Source organism: Pelodiscus sinensis, chromosome 24 (assembly GCF_049634645.1).
Source record: "Pelodiscus sinensis isolate JC-2024 chromosome 24, ASM4963464v1, whole genome shotgun sequence".
NCBI lineage: Eukaryota > Metazoa > Chordata > Testudines > Trionychidae > Pelodiscus > Pelodiscus sinensis.
Genome location: NC_134734.1, coordinates 25378472 through 25404352, shown reverse-complemented (window position 1 = coordinate 25404352; position 25881 = coordinate 25378472). Strand labels below are relative to the sequence as shown.

Here is a 25881-nt window from a genome sequence, read left to right as displayed (position 1 = left end):
GCCTCCCCCGGCATCTCTCACCCGGGTCTCTCCTTCCAGAGCGTGTCCGGCAGCCAAACCTCACGGTGTTCTTGGACCACGCGCAGCACGGCCAGTGCAACCTCACCCTGTCCTGCGCCGTGCCTGGTGCTGACGCAGTCACCTACAGCTGGTCCCGCGGCTCCTCCCCCATCCCTCCTGACAGGGAGCAGCAGCTCCATGGGAACCAGTCCCTGCTGCGGCTGGTGATCGATGCCGACAGCAACGAGACCTTCTACCGATGTAACGCCAGTAACCGAGCCAGCTGGGGCGAGAACACTGTAGAGCTCAAATCGGTGTGCAGCTTCCCAGCCCCAGGTAGGATAAATGTGTGGCTTTATTGTCTTCTGCAACTTAGCTGAGACTCTCTCATTTGGGAACATCCATGGATGGCCTGACCACAGATGTTCTAGATGAGAGCCCTGGAGCAGGAGGGCCAGCAGCTGGGAGCCTGGGGAGTCTGGTAGGAGAGGGGCCAAAGCAGCCAGGGCAGCGGCAGTGCTGAGGCAACACAGGCAGCAGTGGAGCACTATCGGGACTGCCTGCCAGCCCACAGCGAGGCTGGGAGCATCACAGCCCAGGAGGGGAAGCCAGGCTGGGGCTGTGGAAGCCTGGCAGAAGTGGTGCAGCTAGGGCTGGCCTGCAGGCAGCTTGGCTGGGCTGAAGGAGCTGGCAGTCGGGAGGGGAGCGGGCTGATCAGCTAATGTCAGGGAATCTCCGATTGTCCCACAAATTCCCTCATCTGGGACTGGGGTGCTGGGCCAGGGACATCCAACCTGCAGTAGCATAGGTTTCAGTGACACTTCTGGACCAGGACCGGATGGCATTCATCCAAGGGTTCTAAAAGAACTCAAATGGGAAATTGCAGAACTATTATCTGTGGTTTGTAACCTATCCTTTAAATCCACTTCTGTACCCAGTGACTGGAAGATAGCTAATGTAATGCCAATATTTAAAAAGGGCTTTAGAGGCAATCCCAGTAATTATAGACTGGTAAATCTAATGTCAGTACCGGGCAAATTAGTTGAAACAATAGTAAAGAATAAAATTTTCAGATACATAGAAGAATATACTTTGTTGGGCAAAAGTCAACATGGCTTCTGTAAAGGGAAATCATGTCTTACTAATCTATTAGAGTTCTTTGAAGGGGTCAACAATCATGTGGATAAGGGGGAGCCAGTGAATATAGTATACTTAGATTTCCAGAAAGCCTTTGACAAGGTCCCTCACCAAAGGCTCTTACGTAAATTAAGTTGTCATGGGATAAGACGGAAGATCCTTTCATGGACTGAGAACTGGTTAAAAGACAGGGAACAAAGGGTAGGAATAAATGGTAAATTTTCAGAATGGAGAGGGGTAACTAGTGGTGTACCCCAAGGGTCAGTCCTGGGACCAATCCTGTTCAACTTATTCATAAATGATCTGGAGAAAGGGGTAAACAGTGAGGTGGCAACGTTTGCAGATGATACTAAACTGCTCAAGGTAGCTAAGACTAAAGCAGACTGTGAAGAGCTTCAAAAAGATCTCACCAAACTAAGTGACTAGGTAACAAAATGGCAAATGACATTTAATGTGGATAAATGTAAAGTAATGCACATTGGCAAAAATAACCCCAACTACACACATAATATGAGGGGGGCTAATTTAGCTACAACTAATCAGGAATGAGATCTTGGAGTCGTCATGGATAGTTCTCTCAAGATGTCCATGCTGTGTGCAGTGGCTGTCAAAAAACCAAACAGGATGTTATGAATCATTAAAAAAGGGATCAAGAATAATATAATGGAGCTATACCATCTCATAGAGCTGGAAGGGACCTTGAGAGGTCACTGAGTCCAGTCCCCTGCCCTCACAGCAGGACCAAGTACCATCCCTGACACATTTTGCCTCAGATCCCTAAATGGCCTCCTCAAGGTTAGGTCCATAAAAGGCTATTAGCCAGGGGATAAAATGGTGTCCTTGGCCTCTGTTTGTCAGAGGCTGGAGAGGGATGGGAGGAGACAAATCGCTTGATCATTGTCTTCAGTCCACCCTCTCTGGGGCACCTGGTGCTGGCCACTGTCGGCAGACAGGCTACTGGGCTAGATGGACCTTTGGTCTGACCTAGTATGGCCATTCTTATGTTCTGGGTTTCCACTAAAGAGGGTCCTGGTCTTTTTACTAATAACTCTTATTACTGCACCTTGGGTAGAGGCAGAAATAGGATCGAGCACTGTACATAGGAATTGTAGGATGGGTAAAGCTGTTTGGAAACCATTTCTCACCTCTTTATAACCATGGAGAAGATTTAGACCAAATAGCAACAAAATTATTTCAATCTAAATTTCCATGCAACATTCAGACTTTTCCTCAATAAACCAAAACCTGAACATTTTTGGCCAAAATCTTAATTTTTTTTCACAGAAAACTAAGGAATTTCCACTGGAAGCCAATGCTTTTCATGAAAATGTTTTCTGTAACCAAAACAGCAATTTTCAGGAAAAACACCAGCCCTTTAGCCAAGATTGGGAATTACAGGCAGTCCCCGGGTTACGTACAAGATAGGGACTGTAGGTTTGTTCTTAAGTTGAATCTGTATGTAAGTCGGAACTGGCGTCCAGATTCAGCCGCTGCTGAAACTGACTAGCGGCTGACTACAGGAAGCCGGAGGCAGAGTTGCTCTGCCCCGGGCTTCCTGGAATCAGCCTCTGATCAGTTTCAATAGGCTGAATCTGGACGCCAGTTCCGACTTACATACAGATTCAACTTAAGAACCCCAGGCGTCCCCAAGTCAGCTGCTGCTGAAACTGATCAGCGGCTGATTCCAGGAAGCCCGGGGCAGAGCAACTCTGCCTCAGGCTTCCTGTAGTCAGCGCTGGTCAGTTTCAGCAGCGGCTGACTTGGGGACACCTGGGGCAGAGCAGCTGGGGTGCTGCTAGGTTGCTCCAGTAGCGCCGCTCCTCGCTCCTCGGCGCTACTGGACCAACCCAGCAGCACCCCAACTGACCAGCAGCGGCTGAATCAGGACGCCTGGGGCAGAGCAGCTGGGGTGCTGCCAGGTTGGTCCAGTAGTGCCCAGAGCGGCGCTGCGGGACCAACCGGCAGCGCCCCAGCTGCTCTACCACAGGCGTCCGGAGAAAAGCCTGGTCTGCTGGGGGGGGGGGGGGCGTACTAGCTGAGCCCTTCCCCCCCCCCCCCCACCAGACCAGGGAGACGGGGGCGGTGGACCGAGACGCACCGCGGTCCCGCCGCCCGGGTCCTCCGCGGCTTTGCTCTGCGTCTCCCTGGTCTGCTGGAGACCGGGAGACGGGGAGCAAAACCTCTGAGGACGCCGGCAGTGGGACAGACGCGGTGCATCTGGGCTGTCTGCTGCCTGCGTGCTCCGCTGCTTTGCTCCCCGACTCCCTGGTCTGCTGGTCCCAGCAGACCAGGGAGACGCGGAGCAAACCCTGTTCGTAACTGCGGATCTGACATAAGTTGGATCCATGTAACTCGGAGACTGTCTGTACAAAGGTGTCCATGTAAATCCAGCTCCCAGACCCTAGCACAGAGGGCCCTGCGAGCAAAACAGCTTAGAACAGGGTAAATCTTGTCTTTGAAGGTTTTGGGGGCCAGTCCAAGACCATGGAAGTTCCTCCTGAGTGAGGTCTCAGCACTGCCATGTACCTCACGCTACCTTCTATGCCCAGTGCAGTGGACACCTGATCTACACATGTTTGCAAGTGAAACCACTGGCTAGGAAGCCTATGCTGAAAAGGAGCTGGGGTTACAGTGGCTCACACATTGAATCAATCTACAATGCGATGGAGTTACCAAAAGGGCTACATTCTGAGTGTTTTAGCAAGAGGGTCAGATGTAAGACACAAGAGATCGACTGAGCACTGGCAAGGTCTCCGCTGGAGTCCTGTGTCCTTTTCTGAGTAGCCTGCACTTTAGGAAAGATGAGGACGAATTGGAGAGAGTCCAGAGGAAAGCAATAAAAATGGCAGAAGCTTCAGAAAACCTGACCTGTGAGGAATGGTTAAAAAGTGGGCATGTCTAGTCTTGCAAAAAGATGGGGCAGGGACGGGGAGAACTGAGAGTAGTCTCCAGATATGTGAAGGGCTGTTATAAAGAGGATAGTGGTCAATTATTCCCTAGCGCTGGGGTAGGACAAGAAGTAAGGGTATGTCTACACTACCACCCTAGTTCGAACTAGGGTGGTTAATGTAGTCAATCAAAGTTGCAAATAAAGCCCGCGATTTAAATATCCCAGGCTTCATTTGCATCTTACCGGGCACTGCCATTTTTAAATCCCCAGTAGTTCGGACTCCGTGCCCGCGGCTACACGCGGCATGGAGTAGGTAGTTTGAATTAGGCTTTCTAATTCGAACTACCGTTACACCTCGTTCCACCTCTTTCCACCTCGGCATGGAGTCCGAACTACCGGGGATTTAAGAATGGTGGCGCCCGGGAAGATGCAAATGAAGCCCGGGATATTTAAATCCCGGGCTTCATTTGCAAATCCTGGGCTTCATTTGCAATTTCGATTGACTACATTAACCACCCTAGTTCGAACTAGGTTTGTAGTGTAGACATACCCTAACAGAGTTAATCTGCAAGGGAGATTTGGGTTAGATATTAGAAGACACTTACTAGTTTTAAGGGTCGCTAAGCTCTGGAGCAGGCGTCCAAGGGAAGAAGTGGATTCCTCCTCCCTGGAGGTTTTTCAGACCATTCCTGTCGGGAATGGTCTCTGGGTTTATTTGGGCTTGTCTAGGCACAGGGGGCTGGACGTGATAACTCTTGAGGACCCTGTAGCCTGACATGGCTGGGATTCCAGATTCAAATAGCTCGTGCCAGCAAAGAGCTTAGCAGGGTTACACCTTCAATTCCAGATGATGCAAAGGAGGCAGATGCCCTGGGGTCTGGGCATTCATGGGGTCCTGGGCTCCCAGCTGCTGCTGATAGTGTGGTGGGGGCTGAGCTGTGGGCCCTTTAAATCACTGCTGGAGCCACTGCGCTGCACATTCCATGTGGCGCTGGAGTGGTGGGTGCCATGCTCTGGGCAGCACACAGGATTGGCTGCCCCCAGCCCTGCCCCTTCCACCGAAGACCCCACCCCTTCCAGGAGCATGGAGGTGCCCCTGCCCACCTTGCCCAGGGGCCCGCTGAGGCGGTTGGCTCCCCAGGAGGGATAAGCTAGTTTAGTTCTAGGATGGAGACCTCAGGAAAACCAAAGCAGAGGTGCTGCTCAAGGAAACAGACTCTCGTTGAAAAGCTCCTCGGTAGGCGCCTCTTTGCCATAATTGTGGTTGGTGCAGCCCCTACAAAGCCCCAGTGGAACACAACAAGCATGGAAAGTTCCCTCCCAAATGAAATTAACATTTTAGGTCAATCAAAACTTTTTATATCAATCAAATGAGAACACAGGATTCCTGTCTGCCTGCCCTAGCCCACACACTGCTAAGAGCAGCTCTCTGAACTATGTGAGCCTGGGGGGGAGGGGGAGGGAGGAAGACTTTGTGCATTGTCCCCACCCCCAAAACCAGACAGAATCTTCTTCTGCACCCATATCCTCTCCTTGGCTCTGCATCCCCACTAGGGTTGCCAGGTGTCCGGTTCTGAACCAGACAGTCCAGTATTTGAGCTTTCTGTCTTGGAAACAAATTGAGAAAATACCAGTATTTTGGAAATGTCTGGTATTTTCTAATGAAGTAAGTTTTATTATTATCAGGAGCCTCAGTGCATAGCTGCGTACTGCCTGGCTGGTCGACACGCTCACGCTGCGTGAGTCACACGGCATGAGCGTGTCTACCAGCCAGGCAGTACATAGCTACGCAGTAGAGAGGAGGGGAGTGGGGCAGGGGCGGGATGGAATCCTCAGGGCCGGACTTGCCCATGCACCCTGCCAGTACCGTGCGCAGGATGGGCAGCACCCTGGGATCTGCATGCGTCCAGGCCAGACCCGCTTCCTGCCGGCTGGTTCCCCCCGCACACCCACCCTCCTCCCGGCCAACCCACTCCCCGGCGGCTGATTCCCCCCGGCCAACCCTGTTCCCCCCCAACTCTCTCCCAGCCAGCCCTGCTTCCTGACAGCCGGTTCCTTCCGCTGATCTCCCCCGTCCAAACTCACTCCTCCCGACCCCCTCTCGGCCAGCCCCGCTCCCTGCCAGATGATTCCTCCTCCCCAACATGGCCAGCCCCACTCCCCAGCAGCTGTTTCCCACTTCCCAACCTGGCCAACCCCGCTCCCTCCAATGCCCTCCTGGCCAGCCCTGCTTCCTGCCAGCCATTCCCCCCAGCCTCCCATCTCCCCTGGCCAGCCCCACTCCCCTCCTAGCTGGTCCCCGCCACCATCTGAGATCAAGTGTGTCCGGTATTTTTGTGCAATCATCTGGTAACCCTAATCCTCACCTGCACCCCAGTTCTCTGCCCAAGGTCACACCCAGACCCCAGCACCCTAGTCCCCTAACCTAGATCACAACTGCCTCCTTCACCCAAACTCTGTCCCAGACCCCACACCTCCTCCTGCACTCCAGTGCCTTACCCCACACTCCGGCACCCCGCCTCCATCCTAGGCCCCACACCTCCTCCATTAATATCATGGCCTAGTGCGGCCCTAGACCCCTTACCAAAGTCTTGGAGTGGCCCCATTAAAAATTATTGCCCAGCCCTGCTCTAGAGTCACCTGGAAAATAAGGGTAACAAGCACTCAGCTTTTCACCTCTCTCTCCAGGGACAGATGATAACCCTCCCGATAACACTCCCACAATCCCACTGTGGGCGATTGTGGCTGGAGGGCTGGGGCTGCTGCTGCTGCTGCTGACGGTGCTTTTCCTTCTCCTCTTCTGCAAGCGTCAGAAGAAGCGGCGTAAGTGGTTAAAAGGAAGCTCGTCCCACAGAGCAGGGGTGGGCAGTAACTCTTCATGAGGGCATGGCCTGGGGTGCAGGGTTTGGGATGGGACAGGGGACTGGAGTCCAGGATCTGGGAGGGGGGTCGAGGTGCAGGGAGGCAGAGGGTTGGGGTGCCAGAAACAGGCTCTGGCCAGGAGATTGACTTGTTTGACTCCTGGCCATCAACCTTCTGAGGCAGACTCCCTGCCTGTCGCTCAGGGGCCATGTGCTATGAACCTGAGAGGAGGAGGAGAAGCCCCTCCTCCCCCTGCTCCTGCCTGTGTGGTAGGTAGGAAGATGGGGGAGTACCAACACATGCAGAGAGCTGGCTTTCAAGTCAGCTCCGGCTTCCCGCATGTCCCAGCTTGCACCTGCCCCCCTCAATCATTATGCTGCTGCCTCTCTATCAGGAACCCTCACTCACGGGCACTGGCTCCAGCCTCCCCACCTTTATTGCCTTTGGTACAGGAAGGACGGGCTCCACCTAAACCAGAATGGAACCAGGCTGCTGGCACTTAACATGAAAAAGGTCATAGAGCAGTTTTTAAACTAAGGGCTGGGGGAAAGCCGATGGGTGCAGAGGGGCATGTGAATTGCACAAAGACATCTCTTAGAGGAGGCTCTATTAGTAGAGATTCTCTATGTTCTAGTCAGAAGGGCGGGATGGAAGATGATCAAGTATGGGTAAGATCAGGTGAGAAACAGTCAAGTGAGAGAGAGCCCCATTCAGTCACATCAGGCAGCTAAAAAGGGACAAATGTTTAAAGTGCTTATGCACAAAGACTAGAAGTTTAAATAGTAAGGTCAGTGACTAGAGTGCCTGGTTTTACAGGAGGATATTGCTATAACAGGCATCATGGAAACTTGGTGGAATGAGGACAATGAATGGGATACAGTCATACCAGGGCACAAAATATATCGGAAGGACAGAACAGGTCATATTGGTGGGGGAGTGGGACTATAAGTGAAAGAAAATGTAGAATCAAATGAAGTAAAAATCTTACACGAACCAAATTGTATCATAGGATCTCTATGGATAGTAATTCCATGCTGAAATAAGAAGAATATAACAGTGATCCTAAGAGATCAAGACCAATCTCCGGCATGAGGCAGGACCAAGTAAACCAAGGCCATACTTTGTCCAACCTGTTCTGATCCCCTGGCCAGGATAGTGATAGTGACTATGAAATGCTAAGGGAGATTAGAGAGGCTATCAAAATAAAAAACTCAATAATAGTGGGGGATTTCAACTATCCCCATATTGACTGGGTGCACGTCATCTCAGGGCGGGATGCTGAGATGAAAATTTCTTGGCACCATTTAATGGCTGCTTCTGGAACCCACAAGAGGAGAGGCTATTCTTGATTTGGTCCATCTGATGCTGGAAATGAATATACCTAGACCGCTTGGAAACAGTGATCATGATCCTGCCTTGAGGGCGGGGGGCTGGACTCGATGACCTCTCGAGGTCCCTTCCAGTCCTATTATTCTATGATATAATTAAATTTAACATCAGTGTGGTGGGAAACACACTTCAGCAGCCCAACATTGGCATTTAATTTCAGAAAGGGGAACTACACAAAAAGGAGGAGGTTAATTAAACAGAAATTAAAAGGCACATGGCCAAAAGTAAAATCCCTCAAAGCTGCTTCGAAACTTTTCAAAGACCCTACAGTAAAAACTGAGCTTAAATATATCATTCAAATTAAAAAAAAAAAAAAAAAAAGGAAAACCAATAGAGAATCAAAAAAGTGCCACTGTGGCTTAACAACCAAGTAAAAGAAGCAGTGAGCGATAAAATGTCATTGTTTAAAAAGTGGAAGTTAAATCCTAGTGAGGAAAAGAAAACGCAGCACAAACTCTGGAAAATTAAGTGTAAAAATATAATTAGGAAAGCCCCCCAAAAATTTGAAGAACCGCTAGCCAAAAACCCAAAGTAATAGCAATATTTTAAGTACATTATTCATCAGGATCCCTGCTAAATAAACCCCCCCCCCCCAGAGCCTTAAGCAAGTGGAGGTGTCTGGGTGGTGGAGCAGTTTGGACTCTAAGCGTTCTGGGCACCACCAAAATTTCTGCAAACCTGCCGCCCCTACTCTCTTGCACAAATCCCTTTCTTCTGTCTCTTCAAAGGTTCCTGCGAAGGCGGTGACCGACCCATCACTATCTACGAGGAAGTGGAGGACCCCCGCACCAGAAGTAACACTGTGAGTCCCCAGTGAATCCCTTTGCTTCCCCCTCAATAGACCAGGCCAGAGCAGTGGTGCTGTTGCTCACTTGGCTTAGCATTGGCAAAAGCTGAAATCGTTCACAGAGTGTCTCGTGTAGAACTCCCCTGCTTTTCCAGAGGGATCGGATGGATATCATGACAGTGTTCCCACCCAGATCAGATAGACACCATCCCTAGGAATGTGGGAATTGCCAGACTGGATCAGAACCAGGACCACCTGGTCCCATATCACTTCTGTGACAGTGGCCAACACAAGATGCCTCAGGAAGGAGAAGAACCCTTCTCTAGGCAGGTGTGGGATAAGCTGTTCTCATTTTCACCCATAGAATCATAGGCATCATTTACACTGCCACTTTTGCCAGCAGTGAGTATGCAAATGAGGCACAGATTAGCTATCACCGTGCTTCATTTGCATAATTTATGCACACCGGGTTTTGCACAAAGGCTGGAGAGACATAAGGATCTTGCGGAAAACGGGGTTTTTCCACACACAAAAAAAGGTCCACACTACTTTTTTTTTCCCGCAAAAACCTTTTGCACATTAAACGGCGTGCATAAACTATAAACTATGCAAATAAGGCACTGTGATATGCTAATCTGCACCTCATTTGCATAATCACTGCCAGCAGAACCGACTGTGAAAATGTAGCCATAGAGTCCTAGAACTGGAAGAGACCTCAGGAGGTCATCGAGTCCAGCCCCCTGCCCAAGGCAGGACCAACCCCAACTAAATCATCCCAGCCAGAGCTTGGTCAAGCCAAGACTTAAAAACCTCTAGGGATGGAGATTCCACCCTCTCCCCAGGGAACTCATCCCAGTGCTTCCTCATCCTCCTTGGGAATTAGTTCTTCCTAATATCCAACATAGCCCTCCCTCACTGCAACTTGACCATTGCTCCTTGTTCTGCCATCCGTTTCACAATTGTGAACCGCCTGTCTCCATCTTCTTTGGAAATCCCCCCCCTTCAGGAAGTTGAAGGCTGCTCTCAAATCCTCCCCCCCACTCTTCTTTTCTGCAGACTAAACAAGCCCAAACCCCTCAGTCTCTCCTCATAGATCATGTGTTCCAGCCCCCTCAGCATTTTGGTTACCCTTCACTAGACCCTCTCCAATGCATCCACATCCTTGCTGTAGTGGGGGGCCCAGAACTAGACACAATACTGGCCAGCAGCCACAAGAGCCTGTGGTTGCAATGGTTAGTTGTACTATACGTACATTGTGCAAGGGGCCCGATCCTTCTGTCACTTGCACCCGTTTTGCACTTGTCTGACTTCATGGGAGTGTCTCCTGATTCACACTGGTGTCAGTGAGAAGAGTCAGGCAGGATGTGACCCGTTGCTGAGCAACAGGTAAATCCATTGATGCCAGCAATGCTGCACCAATCAACACCAGTAGAGACTACGCCCCGTTTCTCTAACCTGATGGGGAATGCGGGGAGTGGGGGGGAGATAACAAACGTTAAAGAAAACTGCTCAGTCTTTGAAACAGGACTGCTCATAAAAAGCCATGACAGGAAACTATCATGCACTGAGCCTCGAGGGAAGGAATCTGGATTAACACAGGATCTGGCAAAAGGTTAGAATGGAATCTTACTTGGAAACTGGATTCTATTGGCCTAGCTGTTCACACTGTCTTGGGAGCTGTGGGTTAAGGGTTGTGAGTTGAATTAGGGTGGCCCCAGGGGCACTGTAGCTGGGCGAACCAGCATGGAATAGAATTGGCAGATGATTCTCTACCGGGGCAGTTTGAATATCTCTGTTCTCAGAGCAATGGGCAGAAGATAAAGATCCACCCTAGAGGAATGCAGCCAATATATCTAGGGTGGAAACAAGAATCCCAACCAACCTCAGATACTTAGTGCTGGGGTTTCCTTGCTAACAAAGATCAATAGAAATGTGGATCTCATATAAGAAGGTCTTCAAGCAGCAGCAAAGAGGGCCTTAGCCTGGAGTATCTAACAACTGGGCTACGTCTACACTGGCCCCTTTTTCGGAAGGGGCATGCTAATTTTCAACTTCAGAATAGGGAAATCCGCGGGGGATTTAAATATCCCCCGCGGGATTTAAATAAAGATGTCCGCCGCTTTTTTTCCGGCTTGGGGAAAAGCCGGAAAAAAGCGTCTAGACTGGCCCAATCCTCCGGAATAAAGCCCTATTCCGGAGGATCTCTTATTCCTACTTCAAAGATAGCAGTTTTCAGATATCTAAAAGGGTGTCACAAGGAGGAGGGAAAAAACTTGTTCATCTTGGCCTCTGAGGATAGAACCAGAAGCAATGGGCTTAAACTGCAGCAAGGGAGGTTTAGGTTGGACATTAGGAAAGTTCCTAACTGTCAGGTTGGTCAAACACTGGAATAAATTGCCCAGGGAGGTTGTGGAATCTCCATCTGTGGAGATATTTAAGAGCAGGTTAGATAGATGTCTATCAGGGATGGTCTAGACCAGGGTCCCCAACGTTTTGGAGCGCCTGGGGGCGGGGCCGCTCACGCGCTGCACGTACGGGGGTGGGACCGCTCACAGGCCACGTGACTGGGGGCGGGGCCAAGCATGTGCCGCACGTCCAAGGCCGGCACTGGCATGTGCTGCGACCCCGGGCAGGGGCTGCCCAGGTGTCGCGTGCCCGCGGCCGGGGCTGGCACGCGCAGCGCACCCGGGGGCGGGGCCGGCCATGCGCCCGGGGCTGGCACCTGCTGCCTGCCTGGGGGCGGGGCCAGCCCAGATTGCTCCGCGGGCGCACATAAATGGCCTGGCGGGCGCCATGGCGCCCGCGGGTACCACATTGGGGACCACTAGTCTAGACAGTATTTGGTCCTGCCATGAGTGCAGGGGACTGGACTCGATGACTCTCGAGGTCCCTTCCAGTCCTAGTGTTCTAAGATTCTTTGATTCCCCATATTCACAGAGCCAGTTACCTCATCATGCCTTTCTGTTTGTGAGCAGCAGGTCAAGCTGCACATGGCCCCTGGTCAGATCCTTCAGCACTTGTACCAGGAAGTTATCCCCAACATTCTCCAAAAACTTCCTGGATTCTCTGTGTCCCTCGCTGGGGTGGAGGGGGGAAGGGCCTGAGGTACATGCTCTCCCCCTTTGTGGTGGGGGGGCAGGAGCTGCACGCCCTCCTCCTTTCCCCAGCCCGGTCACACACACCCTTGGTCCAGACCCTGCACCCCCAACCCCGTTGCACACCACCTTGGCCAAGATCCCACACCTCAGCCTGCTCACTCATACCCCACCCCAACCTGAGACCCCGCCCCCCAGGTCCCTCACTCATCACACTGCCAAGACCCCACATGCGAAGCCTACTCTTGCCCCCTCCCTGCTGGCCAGACACTTACCCCCAGCCTGCTCCTGGACCCTTCCCTTGACCAGTCATCTACCCCCAGAGAGAGGGGAACTGGCGAACATAGCAAGCAGGGGGCACAGCCCCCTAATAACTATGAATATCCTTTTTTTTTCTATATAAATGTTTCGCATCCCTCTTTGACTCTTACTAGTTTCTTGGCCTCAATGACAGCCTGTGAGAGCGAGTTCCACAGTCTGATTATGTATTAATTGAAAAAATAATCTCTCTTATTGGCTTTGAGTTAGTCAATTTCACTTTCAAATGTTTCTGTCTCATCACAAGCATGAGCAGGCGAACAGAGACGTCTGAGCTATCATCCTAAAAAGCCCCACGTACTAAGTAGTAACTTAGCATTTCTGTTGCTGCTTTCTAGATGTGGAGCCTTAATGAAGTCAGGTCAACATCATTACCCCCATTTTATGGGAGGGGAAACTGAGGCACAGAGTGGGGGGGGGGAATGACTTGCTCAGGGTCAAAATTGAGAGTGACACATAGGTCTCCTCATTCCCACTCCAGTGCCATTTCCTCTTGACTGGTTCCAGTTGAGATGACTACAATTCCCCCCTCAAGTTTTGAATGCCTGTGGCATACCATACTTCCCATCTAACCATTAATGCTGAGTTGCTGTGTAACTGTTAAGCTGCCATGCTCCACCCCAGAGGTGGCTGCCTTGCAGGGGTGGAGGAAGCAATCTCTGTGTATGTATGTATATAACAGTGTACATATTGCTTTGCAGCCTGCAGGATAGAAGTGCTATAGAAATATGTTTTCACTGTAAGATAGGGAATAAGAAATACCTTTTCGAAACAGGTGAATGAAATGTCTGCAATGTGCAAGATTTATTCATAACCATCTGCTGCCCCCTTTTGGCCAGTATACTGCATAGCAGCTCCCTTTCTGATTTCTGATCTGCTGCGGCCACAGGAGTCTCATTTTGTCTTACTTATTTGAAGCTGCCATAGTTTAAATATGCTTTCCCCACAGTCTTTGTGTCTCTTCTTCCTTGTTTTGTGATGTTTCACTTCTCTGTACATCTTCAAGAAGTGGAGCTAAGGTCAGATGAGCAAGGGATTTTTCATGTTTAGACACTGAGGCTGTGTCTAGACTGGCAAGCCGCTTTTGTGGAAAAACTTGCCAGTTGTCTACACTGGCCACTTGATTTTGCGCAAGAGCACTGACTTTGTAATGTACAAAATCAGTGCTTCTTGCGCAAATACTTTCATGCTTCCATTTGGGCAAAAGCCCTTTTCTGGAAATTCTTTTGTGCAAGAGGGCCAGTGTAGACAGCTAAAAACTGTTTTGCACAAAAAAACCCTGATGGCGAAAATGGCGATCGGGGCTTTCTTGCGCAAAATTGCGTCTAGATTGGCATGGACGCTTTTCCGCAAAAAGTGCTTTTGCAGAAAAGTGTCCGTGCCCATCTAGACGCTCTTTTCTGCAAATGTTTTTAACGGAAAAACTTTTTTGTTAAAAGCATTTGCAGAAAATCATGTCAGTCTAGACGTAGCCTGAATGTATAAAAGAGCAGCATGAAATCAAGGAGGTAACGCTGCTGGTTAATGCCTATAGACACCACTGTTCTCTGTGGGCTGGAATGGGAGGGAATGTGGGCTATAACAGCAGAGAAAGAGGGACAGGGCAGAACTGGGAGGCAAATCAATATCTTAGATGCTTATATACAAATGCGAGAAGTATGGGTAATAAGCAGGAAGAACTGGAAGTGCTAATAAATAAATACAACTATGACATCGTTGGCATCACAGAGACTTGATGGGATGATACACATGATTGGAACACTGGTTTAGAAGGGTACAACTTACTCAGGAAGGACAGGCGGGGGAGAAAGGGAGGAGGTGTTGCCATATCTATTAAAAATGTACGCACTTGGACTGAAGTGAAGATGGACATAGGAGACAGATGTGTCAAGAGTCTCTGGGTTAGGCTAAAAGGGATAAAAAAAAAGCAAGGGTGATGTCATGCTACGGGTCTACTACAGGCCAGGAAGAGGTGGATGAAGCTTTTTTTTAAATAACTAACAAAATCATCCAAAGCACATCCAAAGTGCAGGATTTGGCGGTGATGGGGGACTTCAGCTATCCAGACATATGTTGGGAAACTAACACAGCAGGGTACAGACTATCCAATAAGTTCTTGGACTGCATTGAAGACAACATTTTTATTTCAGAAGGTTGAAAAAGCTACTGGGGAAAACTGTTCTAGATTTGATTTTAACAAATAGGGAGTAACTGGTTCAGAATTTGAAAGTGGAAGGCAGCTTGGGTGAAAGTGATCATAAGATCATAGAGTTCATGATCCTAAGGAAGGGTAGAAGGGAGAACAGCAAAATAGAGACAATGGATTTCAGGAAGGCAGATTTTGGTAAACTCAGAGAGCTGGTAGGTAAGGCCCCACGGGAAGCAAGACTAATGGGAAAAACAACCAAAGAGAAGTGGCAGTTTTTCAAAGGGACATTAAGGGCCCAAAAGCAAGCTATTCTGCTGCGTTGGAAAGACAAAGTAAGGCAAAAGGTCACCTTGGCTTAACCAGGAGATCTTGCGTGATCTAAAATAAAATAGGAGTCATATGTAACCCTCCTAGTGGGTAGTGCCAGCAGCAGTCAGGGCCAGGTTCAATATCCAGGGCTATGTCTACACTGGTGGGTTCTTGCGCAAGAAAACTTCCACACTACCATGTGCGAGCTGTGCTTTTGCACAAGAGTGCCCATGGCAGTGTGGACCCTCTCTTGCGCAAGAAAGCTCTGGTGACCATTTTAGCCACAGGAGTTTCTCTCCTCGTGGAATGAGGTTTAACAGTTAATTCAAACGAAGGGGTTTATCTCGGAATCCCGCTTCTCTGCTGCATGTAGACGCGGACAGTTACTTCGGGCTAGTCGGTTTCCAAAATGGCGACAGGCCCGGAATATGCTAATCAAGCACAGGATATTTAAATCTCGTGCTTCATTAGCAATTTTGGTCGCCCTCGTTAGCCTCCTTAGTTTGAACTAGGGGACTAGTGTAGATGTACCTGAAGAGATTAATTCTGTTGCATTTCTCAACATCTAATTTTCTGGCATCTGTTTAAAAATGTAAAAAATAGTTTTGGCATGACTTCTTTTTACTCCCCTAGTGTTGCTTGTCTTGTATGGGTCCATCGCCTTCTAGCAACCTGATCAGGAACTCCCTAGAGTCTGTGCAGTGGTTCCTGTTGATTTCATCATACCTTGGAGCTGGCCCTAGAGGGTGGTTGAATTTTATTCTCTCAGTATCTGAGCCAGTGTTCCTGCTTGCAGAGAGAGGAGGGAAATGGAACACCTTATTTTCCTCCATGATTAAAGATATTTAAACTAACTTGGTGATTATTTCTCCCGTACAGAATGCAAATGCAAGGAGCAGAGTGGTAGGAAATACCATCTATGCTGAAATCAACACCAAACCGCAAGTAAGTGCCCAGTGCTCCTTCTAACCCCATTCACTCTGCTGATTGCAAGCCTTAAGTGTTGTTTTACATTCCCTGTGCAGGTGTATGGATGAAAAAAGTCACTGCTTAGGCCTCTCTTAGAGAAGGGGTTGGGAACCATCCCTTCTCCTACCTGTTCTGAGAAACCTTGAGAGATGGGGAGTCCACACCTTCCTGTGAAAGCCTGTTCCAGCTCTTCCCCACCCTGCAAGTTTAGAAGGCTGTTCCTAATAGCCAGACTGTTTCCTGATTCTGCTGAGCTAGGAATTGCCAGTGGCTCACTGATTAAACTTGAGGCTTGAAAGGTTTTAGCCCTGGTATCAGTATTATAGATTGAAGTTCAGTGTCTGGGTGAGCACCCCGCTGTGAGCAGCGATCACACTCACGCTGAGTGTCCCTGTCCTAAAATCTCCCCAGCTGGTATCTGTTCCTAATCCTAGGGTTCCCTGGCCTCAGTTTACACCCTAAATCCCCTAACATCATAGTCTCAATTCCCCGATAACTCAGGGTTATTGTTGGTAGCCCACAGCCCTCAAACCCTTATGCCAACTAGTTAAATATCTCCTCCCTCTCTTCCTCATTGCTGTACTTTGCACTTGGCTTTATTGAATTTCACCTTGTTGGATCTAAGTCTCCAATTTAGAATCCTAGAATCCCTGGGCTGGAAGAGACCTTAGGAGTCAACAAGTCCAGCCCCTACCCAAAGCAGGACCAATCCCAACTAAACCATCCCATCCAGGGCAGGGCTGGCCCAAGCCATTTGTGTGCCCCAGGCTCCGGGAGCACGGCGCTGCCCCCGGGACAGCCCCGCCCCCGGGCTTGCAGCGCATTGGCAGCCCCACCTTGGGCGCCCAGCGCATGCGTAGCCTTGCCCCTGCCCGGTCCGGCAGCCCCGCTCAGTGCCCCCTACAATGGAGCGCCCTGGGCGGTAGCCTGGTCAGCCCGTAGCTTGGGCTGGCTCTGATCCAGGGCTTTGTCAGGCTGAAACTTAAAAACCTCTGGGAATGGAGATTCCACCATCTTCCCAGGGAACCCATCCCAGTGCTTCACCAGTACTTTGTCAGAGTGGTTTTGAATTTTAATTCTTATCTGCTTGGATCAGATCCAGGCAGGTGTAAATTTGCTCCACTGAAGTAAATGGAACTACGCTGACCTGTGCCAAGTGGGAGCTGGGGCCTTTGTCTATTGTTTGCTCTTTTCTAATGTTGACCGTCTTGGCTTTCTCCAGGCACCAGACTTCACGGTGTATGCTGCTGTTCAGAAGGTGAGTCTGTCTTGCTGTGGTTGTAGTAGAATATGAGCGAACCACAGCAAGTGGCCATGTTTGGGCTCTGCAAGATTCTTTAGGCTACTGTCCAACGTATCCTCTAATTGTTTCAAACCATGTACAGAATAAATGCTGTTGTGTGCACCACCAGTACAAACACCAGCTGCAAGCTTTGGGTGCTCTGCTAATCAGCTGGGTGGCACTGAAATCTCCCCTGGCTGGCTTCCCAAGTGCACAGCTTACAGGGGACACTGCTCCTGTCCCTAGCAGTGTTACCCTTCCTGATGGAGTAAGGGTCAAAGCCCTTTGCGGTTTCCTGATGGCTCACTTTTCAGAGATGACTGGTGAGGCAGATTGATGGCCAAATCACAAACATTAACATGTCTGTAGGGTTGCCAGGTGTCCGGTATTCTACCAGACAGTCCGGTATTTGCATTCTGTCTGATTAAAAAAAAATCAGAGAATACTGGACATGTGCAATGTCCAGTATTCTCTGATTTTTCTGGCATGGCGTGGGCAGGGGGAGCAGCTGAAAGGTGGGACCACGATTGCCGCTAGGAACCTGTGATTGCACAGAAGCTCGGCGGGGGCCAAGGGAGCGGCTGGGACTCCCCGCCTGGTAGCGCTCTGAGTGCTTCAGAAGGCTTGCAAGGGTGAGGGAGTGGCTGGGACTCCCTAGATGGGAGGTGGGGCTGCCATGGGCGCCGGGAGCCTGTGATTGCGCAGAAGCCTGGCGGGGGAGGGGGAAGTGGCTGGGAGTCTGCCCTGCAAGGCTTCTGCGCAATCACAGGCTCCCAGCCTGGGAGTCCCAGCTGGGAGGCAGGGTTGCGATTGCCGCTTATCCCACGTTCTCTTTTTTTATTTCCTTCTGCTCAACCAAAAAATACCGGATGTCTGGGTTTTTTGGGAGACCATCTGGCAACCCTACTTGTGGCAAGGGCCCTTCTTACCCAGGCCACTGCTGGAGCCAGCCCCTCGCTCCCAGCCCCAGGGGCTGGAGTTCGCAGCAGGTCTCTGTGGTGGGGAGCCCAGTCACTCCTCCTGGGACTCCCTCCTCTGCTCAAATGCTGGCATGACTCAAACTATCTGCTTTCATGCTCTTTGTTCCCCCACCCACGCCCCAGTCTGCCTCAGCCAGCTCCCTGCCAGCTGCTTCTAATTGACCTGCAGCCCTCTGCTTCTATTTAGCAGGTCTTTTACGCTTTTTGGGCTGCCTTTCTCCCCCTGTGCAGCAGCCTTCTGGCCTGGCCCTGCCACGCCACAGTCTCTCTTTGCTAGAGCATGGAGGGAAGCTGGGGTTTATTGCTGTGCTTATGGATGCTCTAACCAGTCATCTCACTCTGCTTCACAGCCTCCTTGCAACAAAAGGCAGAAAATCCACCCGGCTTTGCTGTCTACAGTCTATGCAGAGGTAACGGGTGTGCTGCTCCAGTCCTGCCATGTGGAACCCCCTCCCTACAGGGGACTGAAGTTCCCTGCCCCACACCTCACCAGAGCTATGAGTTGCCACAATCCTCAGGGCAAAATGCTGGACTCGTTCCCCATGATGGGGAGGGAGGGAGTGTTTACCCCCCTCCAGCTCTTGAAAGGGAAGAGAAGGAAAGGAAAATCAGATACAGGTGTGGGCCAGATTCCCTGCTGGTGCACACGAGCTGTAATTTCATGATATCAGCTGTCACTCTAGTTTCACTGGGCACAGACCCTTTACGGAGCTGGGGTGAAATGAGCCAGGTAGAGTCTCACCTGGTGCAAACAGATGCAGGCAGTGGGGACTAATGTCAGCTGAAGATTTGGCTCTGCATGTTTCCATCTCTTGCCTGGGGCCTGATTCTTCCACAAATGGGCAAGAGCAGCTTCTGCTGACAGTGACTCCGATGTCGCTCCATTTCAAAGCAGCACGTGATGGGGAGGGTCCTGCTCTTGCAGAGCCGGGGCTGGAGCAGTGTGACCTTGTGTCATCTCAGCTGCTGCTGTTCCCAGCAGCCTGCTCTCTAGGGCTCTGTCCCTTCTGCCCAGCAAGCGGGACCAACGGGGACCAAAGCGCCTGCGGCTTCTCTCTGGCTTCAAAACATTGCTGAGCGGTCTGTTAACTATACAGTGAATGAGCAAGAACAGAATCCTCAGTCCTATGCCCATAGGTGGTCGGTGAAGGTAGGGCTGGGGGAAGCAAGCCCCCAGCCCCGCTCCCAAGCTCCGCCCCCCATAGGATCCAAGCTGCCTCCCTCCCCCCACCACAGGAGGTGGGGTAGTGCCCCATATGTGTGACCCCCAGCACCAAGGGGAGGGTTGTAGGCAGGTGTGACGTAGTGGAGGTGCCTTACTAGGGCTGTGGCGACCTTGCTAGGGCTGTGGCGACCTCTGCTGTCTGGTCATTATGCAAAGGGGGCTCCAAACCTGTCTGACCAGCCACCCCCCCATGGGGAGGAACAAAGGAAGGTGGATGCTGCCCTGGCTGGGGGGCAGGGCTGGAGGAGAGTGAGTTTTTAGTTTGGGTCTGGGAGCATGGAAGAAGCAGCCTCAGCAACAGGCTGGGGGGTTTAGAAGCTGAGACCCCCCCCCATATCAAGGGGGGCTGAGGCATCCTAGGCCTGCCCTGTAACCTGGTGACATCTGTGCTGTGCTGTGCTGTATTCTGGAGAGGCAATAAACTCCCTCTGTTCTACCGGTTGGTGGAGTCTGTGCATGCCATTTCGGGGGTGCAGGAGGCGGGGGACCCCAACGCGTCGTCACAGCAGGCATGCGCCCCCACTCTCTCCAGCCCCAGAGAACGGGGAGAGCGGATGTGCAGGAGCAGCAACACTCTGCCCCAACGTGCCTACGACAGGCGTTCTGGGGATGGAGTGTGGGAGGGATCAGGCTGGAGGTTGGACAAAGCAGGGCCTCTCCCTGCCTAGCACACCCGCTGCCCCTGCTTGTGTCACCTGCTTGCCCCTGGTGTAACCCATTCACATCTGTGTGTTGCAGTTCAGGGCCAGAGTCCTTTCCTTGTGCCCCTCACCTGTAGCCTCTGGCCTGGTCACTCCCCAGCTGTGCTTGGTTTTAGATGTGGCTAATTTTTTTTTTTAATTCTTATCCAGCCTTACTGCCCTGTCTCCTCCTCCTTCCCACCCCCGCCAGGATTGTAAATGCCAGTAGACATGCTGCCTCTGAGGCTTGTGTATTTAAGGGGATTTCCTCTTGCTGAAGCACATTCAAGGTGGCTGGTTTTCTTGTAGGTCCAAGATGCTCCTGCCAGACCCAGGCGCCCTCAGATGCCGCGCTCCTCTTCACCTAGCCATGGGCACTTGTATTCCTAGCTCCAGCAGCGCCTCACTGCACAGCACCGCCTTCCTTTCCTTAAAGGCCTTTCCCCTGGGAGCAAGCTCCATGGTGATGGACAGACCTCTGCCTGCACTGTCAGGCTTTGATCTGAGCTTCTTGGATGTACAAGACTTGGGGTTCTTCCTCAGTGTGATGAGACTGCAAATAGCACAATAAGAGCCTCTTCGTTTCTCTCCTGCAGTCCCACGCTGAACTTTGGTGACTCATTTGAAAACTAGCACACAGAGGTGTGGAGAACAGATAACTGAACTTTCCTTTCACTGGAAAAGACTGAGTTTGAGATAAGGCATGATGTGGAAAGATGGTTGGCTTGGGGGTATTTGTTAATCTTAACTGGTTAAAACTCCTTTGCAGTTTGTGTACAGCAATGTGTATAGATTTAATTGCACAAGCAATGGATGCTGTGGGTTAATTTGCTTAATAGCTTTAAAGTAGGCTATAATTTACTCTAGTGCTGGTGTAAATCAGGAAAAACTCCACCAAAGTCAGCTAGGCCAGATACTCAGTATAAAACCACTGAGCTCCAAGTTAGGGCTGTGTGATACCTGAGTAACTGGGAGAAGGGGTAGTTCTGCTCTTGAGCAAAGTATCTAAGGCAGGGGTGGCCAACCTGCAGCTCTTCACATGTTTTCCGCCACTGTTTCAGCTCTCTTTGTTAAATAGGTTGGCCACCTCTAGTCTAAGGGGCAGGGAATGGGACTGGAGTTTGGAATTAAGAGTTTTGGTGCCTGAGTTGCATAAAAGCCTAGTGCCAGCTCTCATGACTTCCTGAAGAAAATGGCTGTTTCCAGTTACTTTATTTTACACAAAACTAATGCAGGGTGTAAAATAAATTCATCACCTCCAATTTACACACAAAATAGATGTTGTTTTTAAAGAAGCATTTTACAATGGCAAAGATCAATGGAAATGTATCTAGAATTTTTTTTAAAGCTATTTGAATTTTATTTAAAAAAAAAACAAACCTCCTGCCACAATTTGTCCTGGCTGATAGAAGTGTAAAATGGTAGAATAAAAAGACTCAAGAGAAAGTTGAAAACTTTTCAACCTTCTAGTCACTTGCAACAAGCTGGTGGAAAAGGGAAGGAAACTTGTTTTGTTTTTTAAATAGGGCAAGAGGAGGGGGATGACCCAATGGGCAGGGTGCTGCCACAGGCTTCTGGTGTAAACTTTGTGCAAGTCATGTAGTCTCTCTGTTACGAGTCTGCATACTTTTATCTGAATCACCCGGTGGTTTTATTTACACATGACACCCATACCACTTCTCGACGCCCCGCCCTCTGCACATACGCCATAGAGGCCAAAAGGAGCAGGAGATTACATCTGAATATAGTTTCTAGGTCACCCGCCGGTGGCGGAGAGGGAGGTCCGGGCCCACCCACTCTCCCGGACCCCGGCCCAGGGCCCTAACACAGGGAACAGCGCTCTCTGTGGTAGCAGGAGGGGGTTACCTCTAAACTCGCCCACTCGCAGGCTTCGCAGCCCTGCTCCGGGCCAACTTTCAACCCCACCGCTGGGGACCCTCTTGGCAATCCTCCCTTCCCCATTACGTGCCACCTCTGCCCTCGCGTCACCTCTCGTGCTCTTCCCCAAGCTTTTTATCCTCCTCCTCTGCCTTGGCTCAGCGGGTGACATCATCCTCTCCCCCTCATCCCGCTGTCCCCTCCATCCCCGCCTCCTGTCGCGCAGGTGATGTCACCAGCCGTGTCCGGTGTAGCATGCTGCCTGGATGTTTCCCCCGTCACCTCCTGCCAGGCTCGCGCACCCAGCGGGCCGGCCCCCTCCCCATGTGTCTTTGCCAGCACTCTCACTGCTGTTTCTGTAGCAGCGCGGGCGCGCGCCTCTCCGGCATCCTGACTCCCTTCCCACTGGTCTCAGTGACAGGGTTGCCTCACCCCATCACACCCTCTCTGTGGGCCCATTTCTCACACAGGTGCTTTCTTGCGCAAGAGCACCCATGCAGTGTAGACGCGCTCTTGAACAAAAGCACATAGCTTTTGCAATGTGCTTTTGAGGTGTGGATGGGCTCTTGTGCAAGAAGTTTTTGTCCAGAAGCTCTTGCACAAAAGGCTTCTTGCGCAAGAAGCCTGCAGTCTAGATGTAGCCCAGAATGGGGCCAAAAGCTTTGATGGAAAAATCATGAGTTGTTTCATCGAGCCAGGAGGCTAATGCAATTGCACTTTCCAGAGGGTCCTTGGATGTTTAGAGTCTGGCTGCCCTATCTGTCTCACGTTGGCAGCTGATCTCCAGAATATATGAGCTTTGCAGCATCCCAAAGCAGGGGGCTGGTATGGGCCAAGGAGAGAGAGGTTCAGGGTTTCCATGGGGGTGGTTGGTTCATGCAGGTCTTTGAAGGCTGCATTTTTAGCATGGGGTGAGATTTGGCTGCTGTTAGTGCCAGAGGTTCGTAAGAATCATAGAATACTAGGACTGGAAGGGACCTCGAGAGGTCATCGAGTCCAGTCTCCTGCCCTCATGGCAGAACCAAATACTGTCTAGACCATCCCTGAAAGACATTTATCTAACCTACTCTTAAATATCTCTGGAAATGGGGATTCCACAACCTCCCTGGGCAATTCATTCCAGTGTTTGACTACCCTGACAGGAACTTTCCTAATGTCCAACCTAAACCTCCCTTGCTGCAGTTTAAGCCCATTGCTTCTTGTTCTATCCTCAGAAGCCAAGATGAACAAATTTTCTCCCTCCTCTCATGTCCCCCCTCAATCTTCTCTTTTTCTAAACTAAACAATCCCAATTCCTTTAGCCTTCAGTAAGGGCTGCTATCAGAGGCAGAATGGGAGCTGGCAGGGTTCACTTTGCAAACCTCTCTCTGCATAACTTTGCCACAGCTGGGATTGTCACCTTGTTTGTGTGTTACAGTAAATATCCTATGACATGTTGGAAATTCCTCCTAGACTGCAGCAGCTGAGTGTGTCACACTGCTTTAGTGCCTCCAAAGTGACTACCTCCCTCTTAAGAACATGGACCATCCCCTGGGAGTCATGACTGAGTGCAGCCACTCCTCAATTTGCCACACAACACAGTGATGGCAGAAAGAGGGTGGAAGCAATAATGTGGGCAAGTTATTGGGAAGGCCAGCACGCTTGAATAATGAGGAGGCCCAGAAGATTGCAATGGGCTGGCATCCCAGATCATGTCCCTGCAGGGAGCTATGTGCTAATAACCTCTGGCCCCAGCAAGCCAGCCAACACTGGTACAACGGGCAAAACAGCAATGACACATGTTGCAAAGGAAGATGCAGGAACCTGTGCAGGAGTTATGGGGAGGAGCACAGGTTGCAGGAGTGAACAATTTGGAAGGGGCACTCGGAAGTCAGTCTGTGGGCACAGGGCTGGTATCTGTGTGTTTTGCCTTCCTCTGCAACACGGGGCATGAGTCACTGGCAGGTTTAAGCAGGTGTAAATGATGGATTCTTTCTAACTGAATGTCTTTAAATCATGATTTGAGCACTTCACTAACACAGCCAGAGGGCGGGGTCTGTGACCAGTGTGGGTGCAGTTCTGTGGCTTGTGATATGCAGGAGGTCAGATTAGAATCACAATAGTCCCTTCTGAAACAAAATACAGGACTATGTAGCACTTTAAAGACTAACAAGATGGTTTATTAGATGATGAGCTTTCGTGGGCCAGACCCACTTCCTCAGATCAAATAGTGGAAGAAAATAGTCACAGACATATATACCAAAGGATACAATTAAAAAAATGAACACATTTTTTAATTGTATCCTTTGGTATATATGGCTGTGACTATTTTCTTCCACTATTTGATGTGAGGAAGTGGGTCTGGCCCACGAAAGCTCATCATCTAATAAACCATCTTGTTAGTCTTTAAAGTGCTACATAGTCCTGTATTTTGTTTCAGCTACACCAGACTAACATGGCTACATTTCTATCAATAGTCCCTTCTGACATTAAAGTCTATGACACAGCCAGGCTGGGGGAGGGATGTTATGTAGGATGTGACTACCTGCCCCCACTGATTTCTGTTGATGTCAATGGAGATTTTCTGGGGATGTGACCTGTTGACCACAATGGAACTACACTCGGTGCCACTTTGAGGAGCTGGGCCAGAAAACAACTTGCACCTCTCGCCTAAGACACAAAACCAAGGTGTAATACAACAGTGGCCTGGGAGACATCTCTGACAGGGTCAAATCAGGGTGAGTTGCTCAGAACCAGGGCTACTTACAGCCGAAGTCTGGGGTCCTCACTATAAGGCACCAAACTAGCCACACGCAGCACTCTGGCCAGCAAGGAGCCTCACAAGCAAAATCCCTTAGACACCCCAGCACCCTGTGGGGCCCCCCCCCCAGCCCCACCTTACACAGGTGAAAGGTTATAACCCACCCCCCACCTCCCCTCACACATCCCAGTGTTCCCTTTGCCCCCCAGTCCCACCTTACACAGGGGAGAGGTTATAACCCATCCCCCACCTCCCCTCCGACACCCCAGTGCTCCCTGTGCCCCACCCAGCCCCCATCTTACACAGGGGAGAGGTTATATCTCATCTCACCAGCTCCAAACAGTTTCTCCTAGTCCTAAAGGACCAGCCACATTCCCAGGCCAATTTATACCTCAGATCTTACCCAAAAAAACTCACCAGGCCAGTTCTTTGGCATCTAACATCTAAAGGTTATTAATGAAAAGAAAGAAAAGGTTGAGCATAGAATTATTAAAGAAAGCACATCACATACATCAATCCCCAAGTCCTTGATACAGGTTCTAAGTAGAGATGCAACAAACTGCCAGCTTAAAAGCCTCTGGTCTACCTGTCCAAACACTGGTCAGAGCTGCCCCCAGCATTGAATTTACAGATCTATACTAGCCCTGCTACATCGAATTCCAGAACATTGATCTCCCGCATGAGATCCTGCACGTAGATCTCCCTCAGTCGCCACCCCTCACAACAGGTGGGCAACGCCTGTTGCTGTCTCTCAGATGCAAACATTTAAAACACAAGTGCAAAGCCAATGTTCATAATGTCATGTACAAAAATCCTACGGGCATATGAGTGGTATGAACAGAATTGGCAAAGCATCAGCTTTCATAGACTCAGTCCACTTGGCACAGAATTTGAGGCAAACACAGAACAGTGGGTGCAACAGTGATCTGCATGTTCCTATTAAAATCCAAAACCATCACACAAGGTTGTGAGCGTTGGCCTCCATTAGCAACCCCACAGGGCTTTTGTCAAGAGTGGGGATGTTCAGTCAGCGGTCCCGGCATTAGTGTGAGCACTGGGCAGTAAAACAGCCACTGTGGTGAGCTTGGGGGTTGATTGTGCTAGATTCTGCGCAATAGCTGGCGCCTAAAATGGTGGATTTATTCACTTATACTTCTCAAAAGGAAGTGGGGGGAGGGGGTTGACAATGTC

General features: G+C 50.4%; 1 protein-coding gene across 4 annotated transcripts in view; it reads left to right on the top strand.

Moving 5' to 3' along the window:
- The window catches only part of LOC102458511 (natural killer cell receptor 2B4-like), a 43194-nt gene extending 21336 nt beyond the window's left edge, over positions 1-21858 (top strand). For 2 of the 4 annotated variants that reach the window (XM_075907705.1, XM_075907704.1), the window contains 7 exons: positions 40-336; positions 6716-6850; positions 9007-9080; positions 15816-15881; positions 17128-17163; positions 18518-18577; positions 20382-21854. In XM_075907705.1, coding sequence (XP_075763820.1) covers positions 40-336; positions 6716-6850; positions 9007-9080; positions 15816-15881; positions 17128-17163; positions 18518-18577; positions 20382-20462 — 749 coding nt within the window. In that variant the 3' untranslated portion in view covers positions 20463-21854. Of the gene's footprint in view, positions 1-39; positions 337-6715; positions 6851-9006; positions 9081-15815; positions 15882-17127; positions 17164-18517; positions 18578-20381 lie in introns of all 4 variants that reach the window. The other 2 variants (XM_075907707.1, XM_075907706.1) reach the window with 2 other exon arrangements.
- The last annotated feature ends 4023 nt before the right edge of the window (positions 21859-25881 follow it).